General features: G+C 42.2%; 1 protein-coding gene across 5 annotated transcripts in view; it reads right to left on the bottom strand.

Annotated features, from left to right (window-relative positions):
* Window positions 1-15,604: 15,604 nt before the first annotated feature.
* The window catches only part of LDLRAD4 (low density lipoprotein receptor class A domain containing 4), a 418,872-nt gene continuing 410,524 nt past the window's right edge, over window positions 15,605-23,952 (bottom strand). For all 5 annotated transcript variants that reach the window (XM_045005248.1, XM_045005252.1, XM_045005249.1 and 2 more), the window contains 2 exons: window positions 17,807-17,860; window positions 15,605-16,723 (listed from right to left, as the gene is read on the bottom strand). In XM_045005248.1, the coding sequence (XP_044861183.1) occupies window positions 16,178-16,723; window positions 17,807-17,860 (600 nt within the window). In that variant the 3' untranslated portion in view covers window positions 15,605-16,177. The remainder of the gene's footprint in view (window positions 16,724-17,806; window positions 17,861-23,952) is intronic.

The raw sequence follows: 23,952 nt of genomic DNA, 5'->3' as shown, positions 1-23,952 counted from the left end.
CTACCTCTACCTGTCTCCCCAGCTCTAAAGGGGAAACCAGCCCCTACCGTGCAGGCTGCTGTGAGGTGGAGTTAATTCGGAAAGTGCTTTGAGATCTGATAATGGAAAGTGTTATGGGTACAACATCTTAATATTCAACTGAAGCATCATATGCCGGGAACATGTACCTTCCATGGGCCATCTTCAGCCGCCCTTCCCCTCCCCTCCACACTAACGATAAGTGAGTCTGCTCCGTTTTATGAATAGTAGGTGCATTCTATGCAGGGCCGCCCAGAGGATTCAGGGGGCCTGGGGAAAGCAATTTCAGGGGCCTCTTCCATAAAAAAAAAGTTGCAATACTATAGAATACTATATTCTCGTGGGGAATGGCTCCCCTTGCCCCCGCACCCCTGCCCGCCTGGGCAGCCCTGGGAAAAATAAACATTTCGAAACCTTCCACATCTTGGCACAAACCCAGTTTTGGGAAAACTTCTTTTCAAGTCACCTTTATCACTGGTTCTCAGCATCAGCTAGTGCTAAAAGGCACTAAAGCTCATTAAAAGGGTTGAACAAATATTTTCCGTCAAAACTTTTTTTGGATCGAAAACTAGGGGTTTTTAAAAGCAGAAAAAAAATCATTGACAATGTCTGCTTTCCTTCAAAATTTGTTGTGTTTTTTTTTTAAATTGAAAAGCTGAAATTACAGATCTGTCTCATCTTACGCTGGGGGTTACGTTCCGCGGTCAGCACGTAAAGCGAAAACCGCATATACCCAAAATTACATTGAGTGTAATGGCGGGCAGAATCGCTTGCACTACAGGAACAGTATTTAAATTGTTAATTTTCTCTTTTTTTTGTTTGTTTTTGCCAATCTCGTAAAGCTGAATTCGCGCATGTTAAATGCACGTAAGATGCGACAGACCTGTAGTCTGCCAAAACCCAAACATGGTTTGGGGTTTCAGAAGTGTGTGGCCAAATATTTGCTGCTTGCTGTGTTTGTTTAAAGAAACAATAACAAAATTCTGCTTAAAAAAAAATCCAAAACTTTTGAACCACCTCAGCTTGTGACCAAATGCCTGAGCCCATCCAGTCAGAGATTTTCTGATACTCTGCTGGCTTCCTTGACTCATATCTGTCTCCATAACTTTGGGTTCATTTAGCTTAGAACATAAGAACAGCCATACTGGGTCAGACCAAAGGGCCATCCAGCCCAGAATCCTGTCTACCGACAGTGGCCAATGCCAAGCGCCCCAGAGGGAGTGAACCTAACAGCCAATGATCAAGTGATCTCTCTCCTGCTATCCATCTTCACCTTCTGACAAACAGAGGGTAGGGACACCATTCCTTACCTATCCTGGCTAATAGCCATTAATGGACTTTACCGCCATGAATTTATCTGTTTCCTAGATTCAGGCTCCACAGGGTCCCTCACAAACTGGAAACAGTTACAGTGGGTTTGTCTTTAGTATAGCTTATGTACATACTCCACAAACTGAGCATTTGAGCTTGTTCCAAATCTGGGATGAGCCTATGTTGTGAAAACTGAAATGCTCAAAATAGCACATGCATGTGAATGGACACAGGGTGCTAAAATTAAATTAACCCAGGGGTTCTCAAACTGGGGGTCGGGACCCCTCAGGGGGTCAAGAGGTTATTACTGGGTGTCGCAAGCTGTCAGTCTCCACCTGAAACCCCGCTTTGCCTCCAGCATTTATAATAGTGTTAAATATATAAAAAAGTGTTTTTAGTTTATAACGTGGAGGTCACACTCAGAGGTTTGCTATGTGAAAGGGGTCACCAGTACAAAAGTTTGAGAACCACTGAATTAACCCCTCTGGAGCCTCAGGGAATGCAGGGGCACTGGGGGGTCTCCCCTGGTAGGGTTGGGAAGGAGGGAGGTGGTATAAGATATTGCTCTTCTCATGTGATCTCTCCACCATGGAAAAGATAACAGCTTGTCTCTTTGTGTTAAATAGCTGTCTGCAAGCCTCAAACTGCTGAATGAGCTTTAGGGTAGGGAAGGCTGTGCCTCCCCAAACAGCCTGGCCCTGCCCCCTATCCAACCCCCACCTACTTCCTGCCCCCTGACTGCCCCCCTCAGAATCCCTGACCCATCCTGCTCCTTGTCCCCTGACCCCACCCAGATTCCCCACAATCACCCCCCTGAGACCTTCCCCATGACCTCCCCCGTTCCCTGTCCCTTGACCAGGGGCGACTTTATGTATTTTGCCGTCCCAAGCACAGCAGTCAGGTGGCTTTTGGCGGCATGCCTGCAGGAGGTCTGCTGGTCACGTGGATTGAGTGTACCTTCTGCCGAATTGCCGCCAAATCTGTGGGATCAGGCAGGCATGCTGCTGAAGGCAGCCTGACTGCTGCCCTCGCAGGGACTGGTAGGGTGCCCCCCGCAGCTTGCCGCCCCAGATATGCGCTTGCTGCGCTGGTGCCTGGAGCTGCCCCTGTCCCTGACTGCCCTGACCCCTATACACCCCACCCCACTGAGTCCTGACAGACCCCCAGAATGCCCACGATCCAACCCCCCATTTCCCATCCCCTGACCACCACCCCCAGATCCTCTACCCCCTCCCTGTCCCCTGGACTCCTTGCCCCTTATCCACCCCCCTGGCCCTGGCCCCCTGCCATGCTGCTTACCCCCACCTTCCCCCTTTCCTGGAGCCGCAGTGCACCGCGTCCAGGAGCGGCCCTGGACAGCGCTGCAGCAGCGTGGCTCCAGCAGGGCCTGAGCTCCCGCCGCTGTGCCTGGAGCTTGCAGCCCCGCTCCCTTACCACGCGTCTCTGAGCTGGGAGGAGCTCAGGCCCCGCTGGAGCCATGCTGCTTTAGCTCTGTCCAGGGCCACTCCTGGATGCGGCGCACTGAGGCGCCGGGGGATGGGGGAAGGTGGAGTCGGGGCCGGAGCATTCTCGTAGGGGCCCCCGCGGGGCCCGGGACCTGGGGCAAACTGCCCCATTTGCCCCCCGCCAGGCGGCCCTGATTCTATGGGCTCATGGCAGTGTGGTCTTCAATTGGACATAGTCTGGCCACCACTGAGTACAACTGGTGAAGACAGTAGCCTGAAATGGACACATTGGCTGAAGCAATCATTTGGCTGGCAGACTGGAGAAGATTTGAAGGGCAGATTTTTAATAAAATAAAAATCATGCAAGTATTTATAATGCCCAGAGCTAGCGTTCTGTAAAACTGCCACAATAGGAGCCACAAGAAAAGAGGGACATAGTAAAAGTGAAAATGGTCTTGTATTAGGAGAGGATTCAACAGCAAAGGTTTTAAAATGTGCATTTTAATTACAACTCATTCAAAGCACGACAGATCAAAACTGTGATAATGAGAGAGGACTAATTAATTTGTGTCTATGTAACGCCATCTCATTATAAACCGATCTGTGGAATGTTAAAAATACGATGGTTATAATGCGGATCAATACAACTGGGAGCCTGAGAGCAAGACCTGAAGGTTTTACAAGACTGTGCCAAATACTGTGTTCATCACATAGCACTCCCCTACTGATATGAGACAGCCCATTTATAGCTGGTTTGGGGTAGCAATCCATAGACAAAGATATTAAACCACAAACCAAATGTCTCATGATAAAACAAATATAATTATAATTAAAAGCAGATTAATTAAATTACAGTTTCCAGAGAGGGTTTGGATCAATGGAGCAGAGGCTCAGAGATTTGGAGCACTTCTAAAAAACCTGTATATCTCAGTTTCAGGGGAACTGCCTCTGTACTCCCCTCCTCCATGCCCCACTCCAGGAGTGCCCAATAAGGTCTCTGGTCTCCAGCCATCACCTGTCTCTGGGCAGGGACACGTGTCCCATGCCCTTCTGACTGGGGGGTTTAAGAATGCACAGCTCCCTGCCAGCCACTGTGATATCCCAGCCAGTCTGTGCGTTGCACTTTCTCCCCAAGCGCTATGAACAGTCTATTGCCAGCAGTATCTGTTACCATGGAGCTCTGACAACTCCCCTCCCCATCCCCTGGAGTGGCAAACAATCCCTGAGCCCACAGTGATATATAAACTTAGTACAATATGGGCTCCAAAACTATTGCATGTGGTTACAGTATCTGTCACATTGAGGAACTACCTTGTTTTTTTCAGTTGCATCCTTGAATTGAAGTGGTATGACAGGAATTGAAAGGCTGGCGGTTAACATACTGAGGGAGCCAGAGAAAAAGGAAAATTGGTAGTAAATTAGTAATAGGTTTGTTGTTTGTCAATAAGCATATACTCAAGATTTATATAATCAAGTCATTTGAACGCATGACCAGATATACCACAATATAGAGCAGCAAATATATCACTCCATTGGCTCCTCCTCTCTTTTAGAACAGAAATCAAAGTCCTTAATGGAATGAGACCTGGCTGCCTCATCTTCCACAGGAAGAGAGAGAAAAACCAAGGTTTAGGTTGACAGGCTCTGAGCAGCAGAGCATTCTAAGCACCCGCAATCCAGCCATGAAACTCAGTTGGAAGATCTCAGACTCCAGCAAGCCTGAGTTCAGATCAAATTGTGGGATACAACTTTTCCCCAAGAATAATGTTAAATAAAAAGCTCACCACGTAATACCTGTGCCTTGAAACCTGGACGGCAGAGAACAGCTCATGTTTTGGGGGATTTTCATTCTTCATAATTTTGTTGGACTCTTCAACACCAAGGTGCAAGGCATCTTAAAATACCATTGATGGGCACATTTCAAGCTATCTTGTTAAGACTTGTCTCACAGAGGTGGAAGATTTTCATAGGATCATTTCAGCTGATCTCTTTTGAACCATCTATCTACCCCCCACTGCCACCCTCCTCCATCTCATGACAAGATTGATTTAATTTTAATCAATGGACAAAGCGGAAGCATGTTTTTCAGGACAAATGAACTGTATCCTGTACAACCTTTTTAACTCTGGGGCTTTGGGAATATAGTATTTACTATACTGGGTCAGACCATAGGTCCGTCAATCCTGGTATCATGCCCCAGGCAATGGCCAATAACTAATCCTTCAGATGAGACCCCCATTAAGGAGGAAGTTTAGGTAGTTTAAATGAAGATTATCTGTCCTTATCAGGGGTTCCTTTTACTACTTCACTTCTTTAGAATTTAAGAACCAACTAATTCCATTCTCCAAGATTCTCTAATACTCAGGAATGAGAACCAAACCAGAAACAATCCATTTCCTAGGACAATCATTAATTGTGGGAGGAAAAAAAGATGGATATGTTTGGTTGAACAAAAGCAGCCATAGTGGATCAGTTTGATGTTACCCCCTTTCACTTTTGTAGCTCCCTTGATTTGAGGAGAAAACAAACTCATCGGGAAACAAATGTTATTTCATGATTTTTAATAATTTTGTGCTATGGTTTGACCAGAGCATATTAAGAACAAGCATAAAATCTGTATTTAAAACTAACAACAGCACTTAGAGCAACATCTTTCTTTAAAAGTATTGCAATAACAGACCTTAGGTCTAAAAACTAGGACATCACCATTTGCTCAATTAAAAGAGGCAGATACACAACAGATGAAATCTTCTTCTCCTGTATATAACTGGGAGTTATGTTGGAAAATAAGCAACAGGTTGATTGTGTTAAAGGAAAATAAAAAAGTCTTTAAAGCAAGCCAGGTTTGTCACAGCTTCACATAAACAGCTACCGAGAAGTTCCAATACAGTTGTGAAAAGACTTTCTTTTAATAGACCTGTTTTTACAACAATAAAATTTAAATGAAGGATTAAATATTGTGGATAGTGCTGTACATATTTTGGAATAACTTGAAACAAAATGGACAAAAAGCCAGACAGATGTGTTGAAAATGTGATCCTGAAAGCCACAAAGTTAGAATCACACAAAAAAATCATACAGCAATAAAGCATATTAGGCTGTAAAATAATAACTAGCAATAAACAACAAAAATGGTCAAAGCACTGAAAACAGGCATTAATCTGATGATAAATTCTAGGTATAATAGCTTGATCAATGTACACACCATCATGAAACACTCTGACACAGAGGCACTAGATAGTTGAGAGCCACAAAAGACAAATTTCTTGGCAATGCTTAGCAAGCCGTTGTACTGCGAGTAAAGAAATGGTTGTTTTGTTAAAGGATATTAAGCTGAATGAGTTTCGTGTTTTATTTTTGCTGTCCAGCAGTAAGATGCCTTGGGCTCTCATAACTTTGGCTCACAGTTCTTTTTAAATCATGGATGCCTGCTGTGCGTGGTAGTAAATGGGAAGCGTGAACACAGAGCTATGGTTACACATCATAGACTTCATAATCTTTTCACTGCAGCTTCAAAGGAGATTAGTTACTTTTAAAGGAGACATCATCTTGTTTGGTCCACTCCATATGCAAGGTTTGCTATTGTAAACCATACCCTAGACTCCCCCTGCACAAGGTTTACGTTGTAAATGTTCTTCGGAGTCGAGGTTTTTTCCTCAGACACAGACGTTCTACTGCAGTGCAAATAGAAATGTGGAAATGGCCAGCAAGACCTATTTGTAAAACTTTGTGCCTGATAAACAATGAACAAGTTAACAAACGACAATCATAAAGTATGCAGATTCAGCTATGTTACCTGCTTACTGGATAGCACAGCACAATATATAGGAAGAGATGGACAGAGCTACTTGCAAGGGCATGAGGAGGAACTGGCCACAAAATCTACACTGTTCTTTAAAACAAAACTAAACAACCGTGATCACTAGTCAGGTACTGGACTGCTGGGATGGTTTCTTTAAAAGAGATTTAGAGACAAATGGATAGCTGAAGTTTCAGGTCATTAGAGAGAGAAGCCATGATAGGCCAATAAACGGACAAAGTAAATTCTTGAGCGCTATGGACCTGATCCAAAGCCCATTGAACTCAATGGGAGTCTTACCACTGTTTTCAGCTGGCATTAGATGAGGCCCCCTGAGTGTTAGTGTAGCATTACCTAGATATCTGAAAACCAACAAAAACGCCACCTCAAACATATTCCAACACATTACTATGTTATGCTTGTGGTTAAAGCCTGACAAGTATAAAAAAGTAGCCATTCGTTAGTGGATTATTCAGTCTTTGACAGTTAACTTTTATATCATCTACCTTCCCGGGCTATTTAAAACGAGCAGTTTAGAAAAATAAGTTCACTATCTGCAATTCTAAACTCAAACACTGTGTTTGTTTTCCTGAGGTATTCGCTTTACCTAACAAGCCACGCCAAGAGTGCACACGGACAACCAAAAGTGCGGAAAGACTGGAGGAGCAAACTGTCGAGAGGGCCTTGCCATGCACAACAAAGCCTCGGACAAACTGCAGAAGGCTTTTCTTGCTTGTCAGCCTTAAAAATAAACTGGCTCCCACTCCATCCTCAAAATCGAAAGCTTAGGCCTTGTTTACATGAAAAAAGATTTGCTATACAGATATAACCATACCAGCAAACTCTCCTAGTGTAGACGAAGGTTATGCTGGCAAAAGCTTATATCAATTTCCTGAATGACAAAATGTATACTAACGAAAGGACTTTTATGCTGGTATAACTGTGTCTACACTTGGGCTTTTGTTGGTATAAAATGTCATAAAAATAAAATAAGTCACACGCTGAATAGACATTATTATACTTATAGAAGTTTTAAGTGTAGACCTGACCTGGCCTTACACCACTGCTCCCTGGGCTTGGACAGATTTAGGCTTTGACTATACTCAGTATTAGCCCCATTTCAGCTATCACTGGTCCAACAGTGCTGCAAACCCCAGTGTGAACAAGGAAAGTTGAATATTGAACCACTTCAACATGCTCCCATTTCAATCGGGGTAAGATCAAACCACGTAAATTACAGCTTTAAACGGCAGCTACACAGATTGCTGAATCCTGAATGCAGACAAAGCCTTCAGAGTATAGAATGAGAGGGTTGTGTATCAGATATAGGTGCAACACAAGGACTGTTTTTGTTTTTGAAAAACTCTGCTAGCCTACTTTTGATTTTTGCAGGGTCAGTTTCAATCCAGGTCTCAATTTATCCAAGGCCCATATAGTGTCATCGGGTTTGGATAAAGAGGTTCTACGGTTTTAGTCAATTTTTAGGTAAATAAGGTAACTGATGGTATAAATAAAATATCTGCTGGAGAAGAAGTAGTAGCTAATACTGGTTCAGCTCAGCAACAACAAGGTGACAACAAAGAAGAGAAGCATCTAGCTGCAAAGTTAAAGCTGTGAAGGTTTGTTTGTTTTTCTTTTTCCTTAAAGTGACACAAAAAAAGAATGATCTTCATCGCAAAGATGCATCAAACAACCAGTTGCTATATACAAGCTGGTCAAAAGTGATTTGTTCAAACTCTTCTTTTCCCTTATGATATTATATTGATATTTAATAGGAAAATAAAATACATAGACTTTTTGTCATTTGTATGCATACATTTGCAAATTTTCTTACAAAAGAGGACCAAGCACATAAGTAGGCATTCACAAATTCAATGCCATGTTTTGTGTTAAAATTGGTATCATCTGTACATTATCTTACAGTATTAACAATGTCTTTTTTTTTGTTTGTTTGTTCTACCCATTGGGTAGGATATGTGCATAATATATTCAAGTTATATACAGCACCTTACAAATAAAACTCAGAAGAGGAGACAGACAACTGAAGAAGCACCATTTTAAGTGAGGCACAACAAAGGTGGGAGCATAGGACTTGAGCCAAAGTCCACTGAAATCAATGGGAGTCTTTCCATTGACTTCAATGAGCTTCGGATCCGGCCCCTAGAGTGCAAGCGGTTTCCTATCTGCTCAGACCTGAACATGAGGCCCCTTAGTTGCTTACAAACTACTAACATGCAAACCTCCTCAAAATGATATCTAATATATATGTATATATTTATTTATTAATTCCCCTACCACAGCAGACAGACAAGCACAAACTGAGGAGAGAAAGGATGAAGAAAGAGACAGCTTTGTCATCCACGAGATCCGAACACATACCACGTGGTATCAGAAAGCTCACATACCAAACCATTTAAAGCAGCAGCAGCAGCAGCAATATAGCAAAGAAATGAGCCACAGTCATCTCTGGCAGTAAATCACATACAGGGCGGGGTTTCTTGGGAGAGAGGGGGAGGGAGTATTTTTGTTTGTTTCTCTCTGTTTTAAACATAAAAAGGTAAAATATTTTAGCATTAAAGCAATGCTAGCTTTGCTTGTATTTATTCTAATGATGTAACACAGAATACGCCAAGGCAGAAGTACAGCCAGAAGGAGAGTTTTTGACATTTTCAGTACAAGCCAAGCTCAACCTTCCCTGCTTTGCTTTGAGAGCAGAGAAATGTAGAGTGAATGACTGCAAATGAGGTGTTACTGGCCTTTAAATGTATTAAAGCAAAGTATTTGTGGCTGATTTACAAAGCATGAATCGGCTTCTAAATTTTGCATTGGTGCTATTTACTGTTTGGATAAAGCACTTCATCTATACTGAGCCTTGCCACAGGTGGAAGGGTGTGCTGGTATAACCAAACCTATATTCTGGCAAATCCCCGGTGGTGGAGATGCAGCTTATATCAGCAAAAGATCTTTTACCAGTTCCCCGAATGGCGTATGCTAGACTAGCAAAAGGACTTTTGTGCCATTTGTTTAACTGCATTTACATTAGGGCTTTTGCTGACATACCTATGTTAGTCAAGGAGGTGGGGATCACTTCTAGAGCAACACGGCTATGCCAGCAAAACTGCTAAGTGCAGACCAGGCCTGAGCCAACATTCGTAGGTAGGCCTTAGTCTGGATTTTAAAGTGGGACCCCATAATGAGATGTGCAAATTGTAATTTAAAAAGGAAACGTAGCAAGTAAAGAGAAATTAAAATGAAACTCTGAAAGTTCAGCTGAAACGATGTAACTCAGACAAATCCCCACAAGGTTTTTTTACACATGAAATGCTGCTATAAGGGCCTCTATAGATGTTAAACAATTCTATGACAGTAACTCCTTGGGGGGGGAAGGGGTTAAAACAAAAGTGACACATTTGGGCTTAGTTTCGGGGCATGTACAGAACGGGAAAGGCCAACAATATTTCACAAGATTCTTGGAACAGCCCTTAAACGAAACAGAAAACAAAAGTAACCTAAAGCAAAGCTTCATCTGAGCCAACTCTCAAATGTGGGTCCCTTGTTAGTACCACCTAGGTTTATTAGAGACAATGTGCTTCTGTAGTTTTAAAAATCTGTTTCACTGCAGGACCTCAGTACAAGCGGTCTTCCTCAGGGCAGTCCCCAATATATGAGGACTCCTTTCAAATGCATCCTAATGAGGAGAGCAGTTGGATGGAAGATGCACCAGTGCCCCATGTCAGAGTTGGGAACCTGGACAACTGGTTGAAGCAGGGTACTGTACATTATTCAAAGGGCGAGGGAAGAGAGTGGGTGCTCCTCACACTTCCAACTTTGAGTGGTTACCTGCCACTGGCCAGGCATGTAACAAAGCAGGATTCAAAATAGTTTCCTATAGCATGAAAGGGACATTTTAAATTGGCTTATGACAGAAAATAAACCCACGCAGCATCCCTGGAAGTTGGTTATAGAATAATAACTAATATCTGGATGACTAGAACAGATAGAGAGAAGGTGTACACGTCTGTGTGGGCAAACACAAACAATGGTCACGTATGGCCTGAGTCCAGCTATGAGAATTGCTGGGAAAACCCCAAATATCCAAATCCCAATTAATCCTTTCAAACACACCAGCAGGTGTTTTGTTTATTCCTCCTGCTTACAAGCTTTTTAAGAACAATTTTAGAGTGTGTGTGTTTTGATTGGTACTATTTTTTTGTATTCCGTGCCTGTAAAGCCTGGTTGCCTTAGTTACCATGAGAGTGCAGGCCTCAGAGTCAGAGAAATGTTAGTTATAAAACATTTTTAAAACCTTCAAATATGTCTTACAAATGAAGGTGTCAGTTTTAAGGTTCAATGACACACTCTCTGTCAGGGCTAGAAATGAATGCTTCCTACAGAACAGTAGAATGCCTGCACTCTGAGTTGTTCACTGGGCTAAAGCTTTTTTCTTAGTGAATTGTGCTATTCTTGCACCAATGTAATAACAATCCCCGTTTTCAGCCAAGCCACAATTATAGGAAAAAATTTAGTGGCAGGCTCTTTTTCATTTGAAGCTAGTAGTATTGTGATTTGGAACATCAGAAGTAGCTCCAACTGGGATGGATTAGTGAGCACAATGAAAATGAGGTCAAAGGTGCAAAATAAATGCAATTAATTGCACGGTTCCAATTAATTCCATGGTTGCAGAAACAAAAATAAAGGCAGTTATTCTGTTGATCATGACTGCATATATAGAACATGTGCGTGTTTTCTCACATACAGAGAATGAACAACAGTGTGGTTAAAATGTTATCAGCATGAGTTTGGGTTAGATGAGTGACAAAGCCATGAGTGGGGCGTACGGAAATCATCCCAAACTAATGATGACCAAACCTTCCTATCACATCACAGTATCATGTATTCTCTATATGCCATACACCTCACAGAAATGCTATCTTAAGAATACTTGAGAGAGCTTTTAACATTTTTACTGGGACTATTTTTCATCTCTCATTCATACCTTAAAGTCAGATGCCTCACATACCAGGAGTCCAACTGCGCCATGCTCAGAAGGAGCCAGGCAAACCTCTAAAAATAGGCTTGAGAGATTTTTCTGTAATTCCAGGGCTAGAAGTCAGTGATATGTATCCCACTGAGAAGTTTGTAATCCCCACTTCCTGATAGCATAAAGCTCCCTTTCCTATCCCTGTGAGACCACCAGGCAACACACACTGAAGATTAGACATTTTTCTGACTAGAAAAGCTGACACCAGTCCAACAGCTGAAACTTGTCCAGCCTGGGCCTTAGAACAAGGTAATTTTGGGGAGGAATTCTACATTTGAGATGGAGAGAAGAGGAGGGAATATCTATTTCTGACAGATTAAATTTTTTAAAAGTAATAGCTGTTTGACGTTCCTCAGAAATGTGGAGTGTTTCAGTAAATTTTGAGGAAGATAGGTTATTGGGCAGAGGGCAAGTAAGGCAGTCAGAGGATAAAAACCTAGATAAAAGCCTCTACGTATGTGGTATATTTGTGTGTATTTTACATATACTATACATACATGGACACATACACAAAAATGCACCATGTATGTGAAGTTTTACCCATATGATAATCTGTAGAATCAATTTAATAGTTTAAAAATTACATTTGGGTGGCTAGGACATTGTAGAATATGGTCCTGAGTCTTTTTGCAGACTCCTCCATAATTGCTGCATAGAATTTACCTCCCTTGAGAGAATGACCATTTTTGAGCCTGAACAGATTGACAGTGACTTCTTGTTTGATATAATTTCTTCTTATTTTCTCTTTTGGAGTTCAGTTCTAACAGTGCTGGCGTGTTCTCTGTTCTCTATGAGCGGAAAGAAAGAAAGAAAGAGCACTCCTTTGTAATATTGTTGACAGAATCCACATCAGAGATTACTAACATTCATTAAGATATAATCAGAATGAAGTCTAAAAATCTCTTTTCGCAGAGCTGAGATAATGTGTTACTTCCTCTGCAGTGTTTGTAACCCTAGTTCAAGGAAACCTAACAGACCATTTTGGTAGGTGTTTTCTTCTGTATGTGCATGCATCACATCCATCAATGTTAACAGGAGTTACACAAACACACTGGGACACGAGGGTGGAAAGATGGTAAAGGGTTATCCTCAAAGAAGATACATTCCCAAGAGGTGGCTTTGAAGTCAATAGATGTGGCTTTAATGAGATCTGCAGAGCAAACTGGTCCAATGCCAAAGACTGCTCACCTGCCCCTCTCCTGGCCCAGTGGTTCCCTGACTGAGTGACAATTGATTTCCATTTGTTCTCTGACCTAGATGCCTCAGGGCTGAATAATCCTGATCTAGGCAACAACTCAGTTCTGCTCACCTCTAATAGCAACAAAGTCACTGAAGTGACTTAAATTGTGGATACTGCCTCTGGCCTAAGCCTGCAGGTCACCTGTAAGGGTATGGCTACACTTGAGATTTGCAGCGCTGGTGGAGGCTTTCCAGCGCTGCAATTAGTAAGTGTCCACACCTGCAGGGCACATCCAGCGCTGCAACTCCCTGGCTGCAGCGCTGGCCGTACACCTGGGTCTGCCTGGGGAATAAGCATTGCAGTGCTGGTGATCCAGTGCTGGTCGTAAAGTGTGGCCACACACCAGCGCTGCTATTGGCCTCCAGGGATTAGGAGATATCCCAGAATGCTTTAAACCCCTTTGTTTTGTTATGCAGCCTCTCTTTGTTTTGTTGTGAACAAGGGGCTCCGCTGGGAGCTGCTTATCTAAAAAAACAAACACAGCTCCTGTTTGCTGTGATCAATCTGTGAACAATCAAATGAGATATCCCCCCTGCCTGCCTGATTCACAGGGGTTGAGTGTTTGCTTTTTGCTTGAGGAGAGAAACAGCAGCGAGAAAGGGAGTCGGCAGCTGCTTATCTGGTCTGCAGGCTGTTTGCAGTTAACACTAAGGGGTCGGAAAAAGTTTCTGATTTTGCAAAAGCAGGGAGCCGATTCACAGTGTCGGCTCCAAAAATCCACTCTCTCTCTCTCCTCTGCTCCCTGTCACACTACACTCCACCCCACCCTACCCCCCTCTTTTGAAAAGCACGTTTCTGCCGCTTGAAAGCTGGGATAGCTGCCCATAATGCATCACTCCCAACAGCACTGCAAATGCTGCAAAGGCCACACACCAGCGCTGGTAGCTGTGAGTGTGGCCACATACCAGTGCTGTCCCTGCACAGCTGGACGACCAGCGCTGTAACTCCCAGCGCTGCAACTCTCAAGTGTAGCCATACCCTAAAATCCTAATTCCAAGATGTATTACTCCCAGAAACTATAAAAGGCAAGAGCTATAATCGACAGACAGCTAGTCAGTCATCCCATAAACATCTGTGCTGGAGGCATTAGTAAGGGAAACTGCTAAATCCAGTCTCCTACTTCTCCCTTCAGATATAGCTACATAAATAAAAGGGGTTCACTTTGCATTACCAGGGACAATTCTGATCAAGAAACAAGCAGATTCTGATCAGTTATAAATGGGGCTGTCTGTTCAGAATAGAGTTATTCCAATATTCATCAAGCTAGAATAGTACAAAGTCACCTCACTAAGGAAGTTATCTATACAGAGACCCATAAAATGAACACACACATGCATACACACACGCTGTTTTGGCATTAAAACTCTGCATAGATCAAAGATTCACTTCAGTAATCAATGTTTCAATCAAGCCCTGTAGTATGTAGAAGTCACACAGAAATCCAACTTCCAGCAATCGGAACAGGTGCTGTACAGTACAGTACTTTTCTGAAGTGCATTTGATGCACTCGTTGGTTGCTGCTGTTAACAAAGCACTAGGCTTAAGACTGTAGAAAAAGTGAGACCTTACAGTGAAAACTCTACTACACATATATATTAGGAATATTAAAACTAAGACTCTAAAGATTCTTTTTTTCTTTTAAAGTCCATTTCCAAAATGCATTTTAAGTGCATATTGTGCTTTTTCTGTGTGCTCTTGAAGTCACTACCACCATTCTTCAATTGCCTTCCAATTCTTACATTAGCTTCGGCAGAGAAGCTAACCATGGAAAGAAAGCAAAACCCTAGGCAACATTTGACAGGCAGACACGTATCTTCCAATTACATTAAGACCAGTATTAGAAAAATAGGGCCAGATCCTACACACACACACACACACACACGTGAGTAATCTTTACCCATGTGCCTAGTCCCATTGGGCTCAATGGGATTACGTGCATGAGTAAGGGGTTTCAGGATCAGGCCCAGAGGAAATGGCTTACAGTGAGATTAGCCAGGGCTCCCAAGTCACTTCCAATGGCTTTCAAATGCTGCAGAAACCATTGCCAATATCATTAGCACTGTAAAAAGTATCAAATGTGTTGCAAAAACTGCATAGGAGGGGGTATGGTTACTGAGGTCCACTTGCTTAAACAGGATGGATCTCAGTAGAGAATTTAAATAGAAACTGGACAGTAAAATGCACAAGAAAGAGTCATATATTTTAACTGCATTCGGGGGAGGGAAGCGGGGGGGGGGACAGAACCACCTTGCATTTTTAAACGATTTATTGCATAACGTCAGGATATGTGACTAAATATATTTCAGGCTACACTGAAGACAAAAACTCTTAAACCTTAAGTATTAATGATACTGCATTGTGAAAAGGGGGGAAAATGACAGTGCTTTGTTAATAATTAATATAAATTAGTATGTTTTGCTTTTAATGAAACAAATGGCCTAAACCATGTAATAGCTAAAACAACCTAAGTGATATGAAATGCTGGAATTTCATGTTTGCTTACTTCCATCCAAGAGTCTCCAAGACACTTCATTGATGCACTGTTATTTTAATGCAAATTACTGCAAAGATAACAACATGTTAAGTGTCCCAGTATTTCCTGATTTATGTAAGTCAATAGGTGTTAGGCTAAATTCAACAATCCCCTTTCAGTGACAAATACCAGGTGGGGCAAACTCCTCCAGATTACTCCTGGGGTCTAATCATTATTCCACAGGTTTTGAAAAGACAACATATAGAAGAACTTCACGTAAAACAGTTCCCTCATATATATATTTTTTAAAACATTAAGATAGTGCAACTTTTTAAAACACATTTTTCACAACACAAATTAACTCCTTGCATTCATCTAATTTCTCAACTTTACACCTTGGCACACAAAACAGGAATTTTGATTCATATAAAAAAAATTCCACGCCTTGGGAGAAAAAAGCAAACTGGCCGATTCTTCTCCCATTTACCTAGCAAAACTTTCTTCTTTCTGCCATTCAGTTAATATAAAACAGGCTGTACAAGCCTAATTTCTGTGCTAAGTTTCCTTTTAGAATTAAATAATTCAAATAGTTTATTTAAAAAAAATAATATATATTTTCCCCCAAAACACTGCTCATGGCCAAACTGAATGGAAGTTTGTATTATCTCAATCCACTTTGCATGCAATTCCCCTGAAAGGAATCAGAAACAAAGAACTGGTTTGCACGTTTGGTTTTACTAAGTTGTACCACGTGTAACTTAACAACATTGTGCCCAGGAATGTGGGGATTTTCCTCCACATTCCTGTTTGATTCTCTTGTCTTCAGTTCAAGTGCACCTGGGAAAGTAACTTAGACAAGGTTTCCTGGTTTCCTGTCTTTGCCTTTAATAGGGACTATTGTGCTCTCTGAATTGTTCTGCTGAAACTGAAGTCTGCTCCCCCTCTGTGATGAAGGAGGTGCATTGCTGTGCTGGTGATGGAAAAAAGAGGAGCCTGGGTAATTACCCATGACCTCACTGTATGTTGGGGGTGGTCCTTCCATCCTTCCATTACTGCTATAGTTGGTTGCACTTATGCCCGAATTGCTGCTTGGTGGGCATGGGCCCCCGTTGTACATTGAAATGTCTATCAAGTCACTGTCAAAAATGGTTCTGTTGGGTGGTGCCCTGACAGACTCTCGATTGAGTTCCATCTGCTGTTCTGGGTCCCGGAGCTGCAGCGTGCATGGCCCTTGGTATGGTGGTGGCTCTTCTCCATCAGAGAGGGAGATGGTCGGAGGAAGGTCAATCTCGTGCTGCATGTAAGGGTAGGTTGTTGGCTGGAAGCGACTGAAACGGTCCCGCTGCATGAATGATGGAGCGGTAAACCTGTCCCTGGACCTTGGGGCATACATGATCTGAAAGAGGGAAGAGGGAGCTGTGAATCCACTTCCAAGCATCACCCAGCAAAACATTATGAGTATTTATTATTTATCAAGGGCCAACAAAGAGAAAATGGTCCCTGCCTCAGGGAGCTAACAAGCGAGCTCAGACACAGATTAAACAAGTCAGATGCACATACAGTCACACACCGCTCATGGAGACATACCCAAGATAGCTTTAATCTAGCTGGTTTGGGGACCAGAGCAATGAAGCTTCAGCAACACTTGCTTCAGCACAGGCTATACAAGCCTGCCTGGAGCCCATGATAATTACTTGTGTGGCTAGCCTGTGCTGCAGCTCATACTGCTGCAGCTTCACTATTCTGGTCCCTGAGATAGCTAAACCAAAGCTAGCTCAGGGATGTCTACACAAGCTGCAATCACACCCTATGATTGCAGTGTGGAGACACTTGCCCATCAGTGGTGCTGTGAGCAGGAGGCGGGGTAAAAATCCAGAAGAAGTAATTTGTGAATGGCTTTAAAAATGAGGAGTGTTCCCTAAAGGGTTTTAATCCCCCACCTCTTTGTCAAGTTATAAAAATGTTCGGGAGGGGGCGTTCTACTTCTTTAAACATAAAACATTCCAGAAGTTATTTCTGTTTCCACCCCTGAAATAAATTAGTTGTGAACCTAAGAAAATATCCCAACATTGATTTTTGGCAATGAGAGCCTTTCTTCCTACACAGATTAAAATCTTGCTTTGTAGGGGAATCCAGATGCTCTTTTTAAGCGCATTGAAAAAGGTCCAAGACATTCCACCATGAGAAAATGTCATCTGTTTCCTTCTACTCAACGCTTAGCCAGGGCTCCAATCCCGTGCTCCGGTGCAGAAGCCTACTGATTTCATACAGATCTTGTGGGAACTTACAATTTAAAGACAATGATTCACACAGGCCTAAAGTTATTAAGTTATTGTTTTACTCTTTTGATCTATATTAAAAAGACGTAATTAACCAACTTGTAGGCAAGCCAACCAAACAATGGTTTTTGAGGGAGGGGAAATATATGTTAGAAGCAGTAAAGCAAATCATTGAAGGTTACCAAGAAATTAAGCATTACCTCTGAAGCACCTTGTCGTGAGACTGAGCTGTCTGAAGGCCACAAGCACCCTTCCTAGCAGGAGAAAGAAAACAGAAAAGAATATTAACTTCTTGCATAAAGTTAATTTCAATGGAAGAGAACTTTTCAGAACTATCAGCTTGTACCAGTTGGTTACATTAATCAAAAGAAGCATTATTAAAAAGTAACCTATCACTTCTTCTACCATTGAAAACTGAACTCAGAACTCAGCCAAAAACACAGAAAGCAAACATAAGTGCAACATTCAAGTTGAACCATCTTTAAAATTTGCTTTTTTTCATTTAGTACAAGCTTGCACATTCACCTGTTTTCCTTGAATTTCCCATGACTTTCCTTACCTTTCTTGTAATACTATGGGCTACTACTACTCAAATGGTCCCCAACAGAATCTAACGTTCATGATCTCATTGGTTAGTCGCTCTCTCACGCCACATACACATGAAATAATATTCTGAACCCAGGATCTCTTTGGCCAACCCAGTGTACAATTATGACCATTCAGGGTAAGCAAGGTTTCAGCCACCAATTTCTATTTCTCAATCCCTTTCCACAACTATCTTCCTGCTAAGGATTTTCTTTTGTATGCCACTAATGCATTTTTGACACTTTAGAACATTAAGGGCAGAATGACAGCACGAACAAAAAGTAAGAAAATGTCAATAAGGGAAAAGTGCTTAAGGTATATTGTTATTTCATTACATTTTTCTTTTCAGCGCAGCAATAACTACCTTGATGGCTTTATTTTACTTGAAAATATCAGAGCTGAAAGGAATACAGCTTTAAGATAAATCCAAACGGGACAAGAGAAGCTGTAAAGCACAGATATTCAATCGAAATGTGGCAAAATAAAAATGTTATTTCTAAGAAGTAATTGGCTTTGCTGAAGCATCTCAGTCATGATAACTTTCCTGGAACTAAGTCAAGTTCTGTCATTATACAAATATAAGAAATGCCAGTAAAAGGAAAAAGCCATTTGTCCCTTTTTGGTTTATTGTAAATTTCACTTTCCTGCTTTTTCACCATGCCCCTCAATCCTCCTCTATGTAGAAAGCCCGGGAGCTCATTCATTTACATACTCTCTTCTTCAGTTCCATTCCCTGGTACCTTACGGCATGTTTATTCACTTTGCAGCAGCTGTTCTGCCTCAGTTTCCCATTGCTCATTTTTAGCCTTTTCCAATGTGAGAAATGTGTACCTGCTTTCCTAATCCCTACTAGAAAGAAAGAAAGAAAGAAAGCAAGCAGTGGCACATAGTTTGAATAGTGAGGGGGCACTGTGTCAGGGAGGAAGGGGTAAGACAAGGATAGTCTCCTGGGCTTGCACACAGCACTGAGTCAGGTTCCTTCTACATCCAGGGCTTATCTACATGGGAAGTTATACCAGTATAAGGTAAGGTATGAATTTACACTGGTATAACGATAGTGATTTAACTCCCTGGATGGACATTCTTATTGTAGAATAAGAGTGGCTTTTTCTAGTTTAGCGTATATCGTTTTGCAAGCATTTTAAGCCAAATTGGAAAAGTCTACTCTTCTCCAGAATAAGTGTCCATGCAGTGCAGGGAATTATACTAGTATAACTTGTAGCAATTTACCTATACCAATATAATTATACTGATACGACTTTCCCATGTAGACAAGGCATAAGGTTAATCACATGGAAGGGGATTCAGGAGAAAGTGAGTAGGATGTTAGTGAATTTCCACTGCAATCCAAAGCTATTCCATGTGTAAGAACCTCCTGAAGAAGCAGAAAGAGATATGCTGCCCCACAAGAACAATTAGAAACAAGTTTCATGACACTGAACAAATAAAATGCAAAAAAGGAGGGAAGGTGCCAAAATGGGAAAAGGAGAAGAGAACAGAAAAAAGTGAAAAACATAGAAATGAGAATGGGGGAGGGGAGGTAAAAGACAAGAGAGAAATAAATGCATGTGTACAATCTTCCTTATAATTTTCTTTTATTAGATTTTATATATTAGATGGATAGTGTAAGGTTTTGCAAACAAAAATTTTTTGTATTTAATATCAAGCACTAAATGTTTCTCACCCCTCTTATTAACTACATTTCAGTTTGTTAGGTTCTTGCTCTTACAGTGGGGTATGAGGGGTTGGATGTGGATTTCCTACATTAATTAAACATTTTAGTTTAAAATGTAGTGCTTAATTTACTTACATGCTTTGCTGCATCAGGGACTGAGATGCCATAAAAGTTGTTTGGGATTTTTCCCTCACTCTAAAAAGAAAATCTTACCTCCATTATGAAAGAGGTATGTGTTTGGCCAAAGACAGTTCTGGCTGCACAGGTATCTGACACCAAGTTAGATCTTTTCAGCCACTTTGCCATCCTTGAAATTATTTCACTTTTCAAAGGGAACATGTGTAAGAAGTTTTTCCTTATACTCTCCTTGCCCCCATACTTGTGGATTTCACCTGACAGCCAGCAGATGAAGAGTACGGGCAAGTTTTCACTCTCAGCTACTGGCTGCCAGCCAGAGAACTCCCTTATCTCCTTTCTTGGAATCTGAAGTTGCACCAATTAAAATAAGATAAACATTTTATAGTATTGTATTGTAGTCTCTCTCTTGCTATTTCTCTATCAGTGAATACACTGAAATATAGTAATTCAATACTAAAAAAAAAAATCCATCTATGGCTCTTAACTTATTTTCACTCATCAGCTGATCACTAGGTATAAACACAACAATAACTACTTTCCCTTACTGAATAATTCACAAGTTATTTTTTTTAAATAAGGGAGTTGTGATTTTTATACTTAAATAAAGCTGCTAGTACCTCTCAGCCCTGGCACCAGCTCCTGCCACTCCACCAGCGAAGACCAAGCTCCATGTTGCTGGCCAGGGGTGGGAAGTTTGCCTCCAGAGGGACTGCCTCCTGGGTCAGTTCTTTTACCATGTGTTGCTAGGCTGGGTTATGGCATTTGTGACACTTAGGATGTTGTGGGGTTTTGAATATTCTAACTGAAGGGATGCTGGTCAATGATGTTTCTAAAAGATGTGGTTTCTACATTAACGATGATGCTACCAAGGCATGGCTGGGAGCATATGGGATCTGGCTCCCTTAAGTTTTTCTCTCTAGTATGGTAGATGATGGGCATTGCCGAATTGGGCTCCAAGCAGGGCCGTCCTTAGCCACAGGCAGAACAGGCAGCCACCTAGGGCACCACTAGGTCTGGGGGCACTGCTCTGCCCGGCCCGGACAGACGGGAAGCAGTGGAGCATGTAAGAGCAGGGCTGCTGGGTCCTAGGGAGAGCTGAATGCAGCACAGTCTGAGGGAGGGGATTGGCTGCTGGGGTCTCTGGGAAGGGGTGGGGGAAGGAACTCACCTGTAGGGTGACCAGATGTCCCATTTTATAGGGACAATCCCGATGTTTGGGTCTTTTTCTTATATAGGCTCCTATTCCCTCCCACCCCCGTCCCGATTTTTCACATTTGCTGTCTGTTCACCCTAGGGGGGGTAATTGGTACCTATATAAGACAAAGCCCCAAATATCGGGACTAGCCCTATAAAATCAGGACATCTGGATCTGGTCACCCTAGCTGGGGAGCGCGTCTCTCCCCCAGGCTGGCAGCGATCCATCTCATCCGGGGGGAGCTGCACAGGGCAGGATGAGCTGCTGTGGCTCCATGGGTGCCCCGTCCCTGAGATCAGATGCTGTGCTAACTTCACCATGGTCTGTTGGGCTGGCAGTGGTGCCCATTGGCATGTGATCGGACCTGAGGGTTTGCTGCTGCTGTTGCCACTCTGCACCCCAAGAGGTGGATTTTGGGGTCCTGCAGTTTTCCACCTATCTCCTCCTCTAGTGCAGCTGTTGGACCAGCAGGCTGGGGAGTGAGCCAAGCATGAAAGCAGTACTGCATTGCCATTTAGATTGTCATTTAACAAATTTGTTCGCCAAAAATGCTTGCTAACAATCCTGAATTCAATTTCAATATTTTTTTTTAAAAAAATCAATATCTTAGCCAAAAACAGAAAATTAAGTTGTTGACAACTATTTGTGACAAGTTTGGTATGAGGAAGGGAGTGGGCCCGTTTTCATCAGCGAAACAAAAAATGTTGACTGACTTTCCTATAGCCTGTTACTGCTAAATAGAGCCCTCCAACAACTGTAATATGCTCCTCTCCTTACTAACGTATAGAGCAGGGGTCGGCAACCTACGGCACATGTGCCAAAGGTGGCACGCGAGCTGATTTTTGATGGCATGCAGCGGTGGGCTGAGCGGCTCAAGGAACCCAGGCTGGCAGCGGGCTGAGCAGGCCGGTGGCTGATACCCTGGCTGAGCCACTCAACCCGCTGTCGGCCTGGGATTCCATTCACTCAGCTGGTAGGTGGGCTGAGCAGGACTAAATTCAACGAAATAGGAAAACAAGAGCAACTAATGACAAAGTGCAAGAACATAGAGCAGTGGTCCCCAACCTTTAACCGCCAGACGAAGGACCGTGGCGGTGGATGAGCATCCGCCAAAATGCCGCCGAATTACGGCATTTCAGCGGCGACGCCTCTGGATGATGATGCTTGTTGGCGGCAAGCGGCATCATCCAGAGGCATCGCTGCCGAAATGCCACCGAATTTCAGTGCCATTTCGGCGGATGCTCATCCAACGGCCAGTACGCGGGTACACTGAGAGGCCCCTGCGAGCGCCATGGCACCCTTGGGCACCGTGTTGGGGCCCCTGACCTAGAGAGCTTCCTGAAGCACGGCGATCATTTTGATTTAAATGGACTTGAACTGTACGAAGAATTGAGTACACTGTCATCAGTGTTGCCACATGCAAAATGGATGATGGACATTGTAAAGTTTACTCATACCAGCAAACTTGTTAACATATATCCTAATGTGTACATTGCCACTCATATTCTACTGACAATTCCTGTAATAGTAGCATCAGGAGAACAGAGTTTTTCAAAACTAAAGCTCATTAAAAACTATCTCCACTCTACAAGGAGTCAGGAACACTTGACTGGTCTTGCTATTCTTGCAATCGAACAAGACATCACTTTGTCATATGATGACATTACTGATTTTGCAGCCAAAAAAGCCAGAAAGATTGCTTTTAATTAAAAACAAATCCTTGTTTCAATACCTCTTCATAGAAATTTCCAATAAAATGTTGACAAATTAAAAAAATATATATTATTTGCATCATTCTGTCAAATCAGAATTTTTTCTATAGTGCTACTTCTGTAGTGCTAGTCCATCAGCATTACAGTGTGCTTCATTAAGTTAAACTCCTTTTAATAACATGCATGTGGCAAGTTTTCCAGTATTGTAAGCTTATGTTTGTTTTGCTAAGAGCAAGACAGGCACAGGGGCACCAGTTTAATAATCCCACCTAGGGCACCATAAATCCTAAGGACGGCCCTGGCTCCAAGATCTATAATTAGGATAGAACAATCTCATGTATTGAGCCCTACATTTGATTCTTTTCAAACAGCGTTAGATTTTGGGATGGAAGAGGATGTGTCTCTTCATGATAAATTAATAATTAAAAATATTAGAAGTAAAAACCTTAGTGTTCCAGCTAGGTCTTCTCATGGGTATATTCCTGCTTTTGGTAATAATTTATGGAGAGAAGCTTTAGATTTAGGTCTTGAAATAATAATGGCAGTTGATAAAGTTTATTGTATTCACACTAAAAGGTCTAAAAGTAAAGATAATAGTCAAGGTTTAGAGCTTGTGATATTGGATATGCTTCATACAACAATTTCCTTGTTTTGTATTTCACAAAAAGATTTATCAGGCAGGTGACTTTTCAAGGCCATTTTTACATATTTTGTTTCCTGATGCCTCCAAAGTCACCCAGCTTCCTCAGTTTACAGTCAACACATCAACAAATTGGGGGGGGGAGGGGACGGGAAAGGAATTTGTTGGAAGAGGTGCAATGGCTTCAATATTTTTAATTAAATCAAGGTAAATTAGAAGCACAAAATTATGAATAATAAAAATTCAGAGACTACAATGAGGCAAAAACATCTGACTGGCTCCACATTTCAAAAAGGAATATTTCTAATGAGACTGAAGAAAAGCTCCCTTTCAACTGATGGACATTCTCAACCAATTGCATCAAATCCTCTGTCGCTTTGGGAACTTCTCAATGATTTTTG

Source organism: Mauremys mutica, chromosome 2 (genome assembly GCF_020497125.1).
Source record: "Mauremys mutica isolate MM-2020 ecotype Southern chromosome 2, ASM2049712v1, whole genome shotgun sequence".
Classification (NCBI taxonomy): Eukaryota; Metazoa; Chordata; order Testudines; family Geoemydidae; genus Mauremys; species Mauremys mutica.
This window is presented reverse-complemented; position numbering and strand designations above follow the sequence as displayed.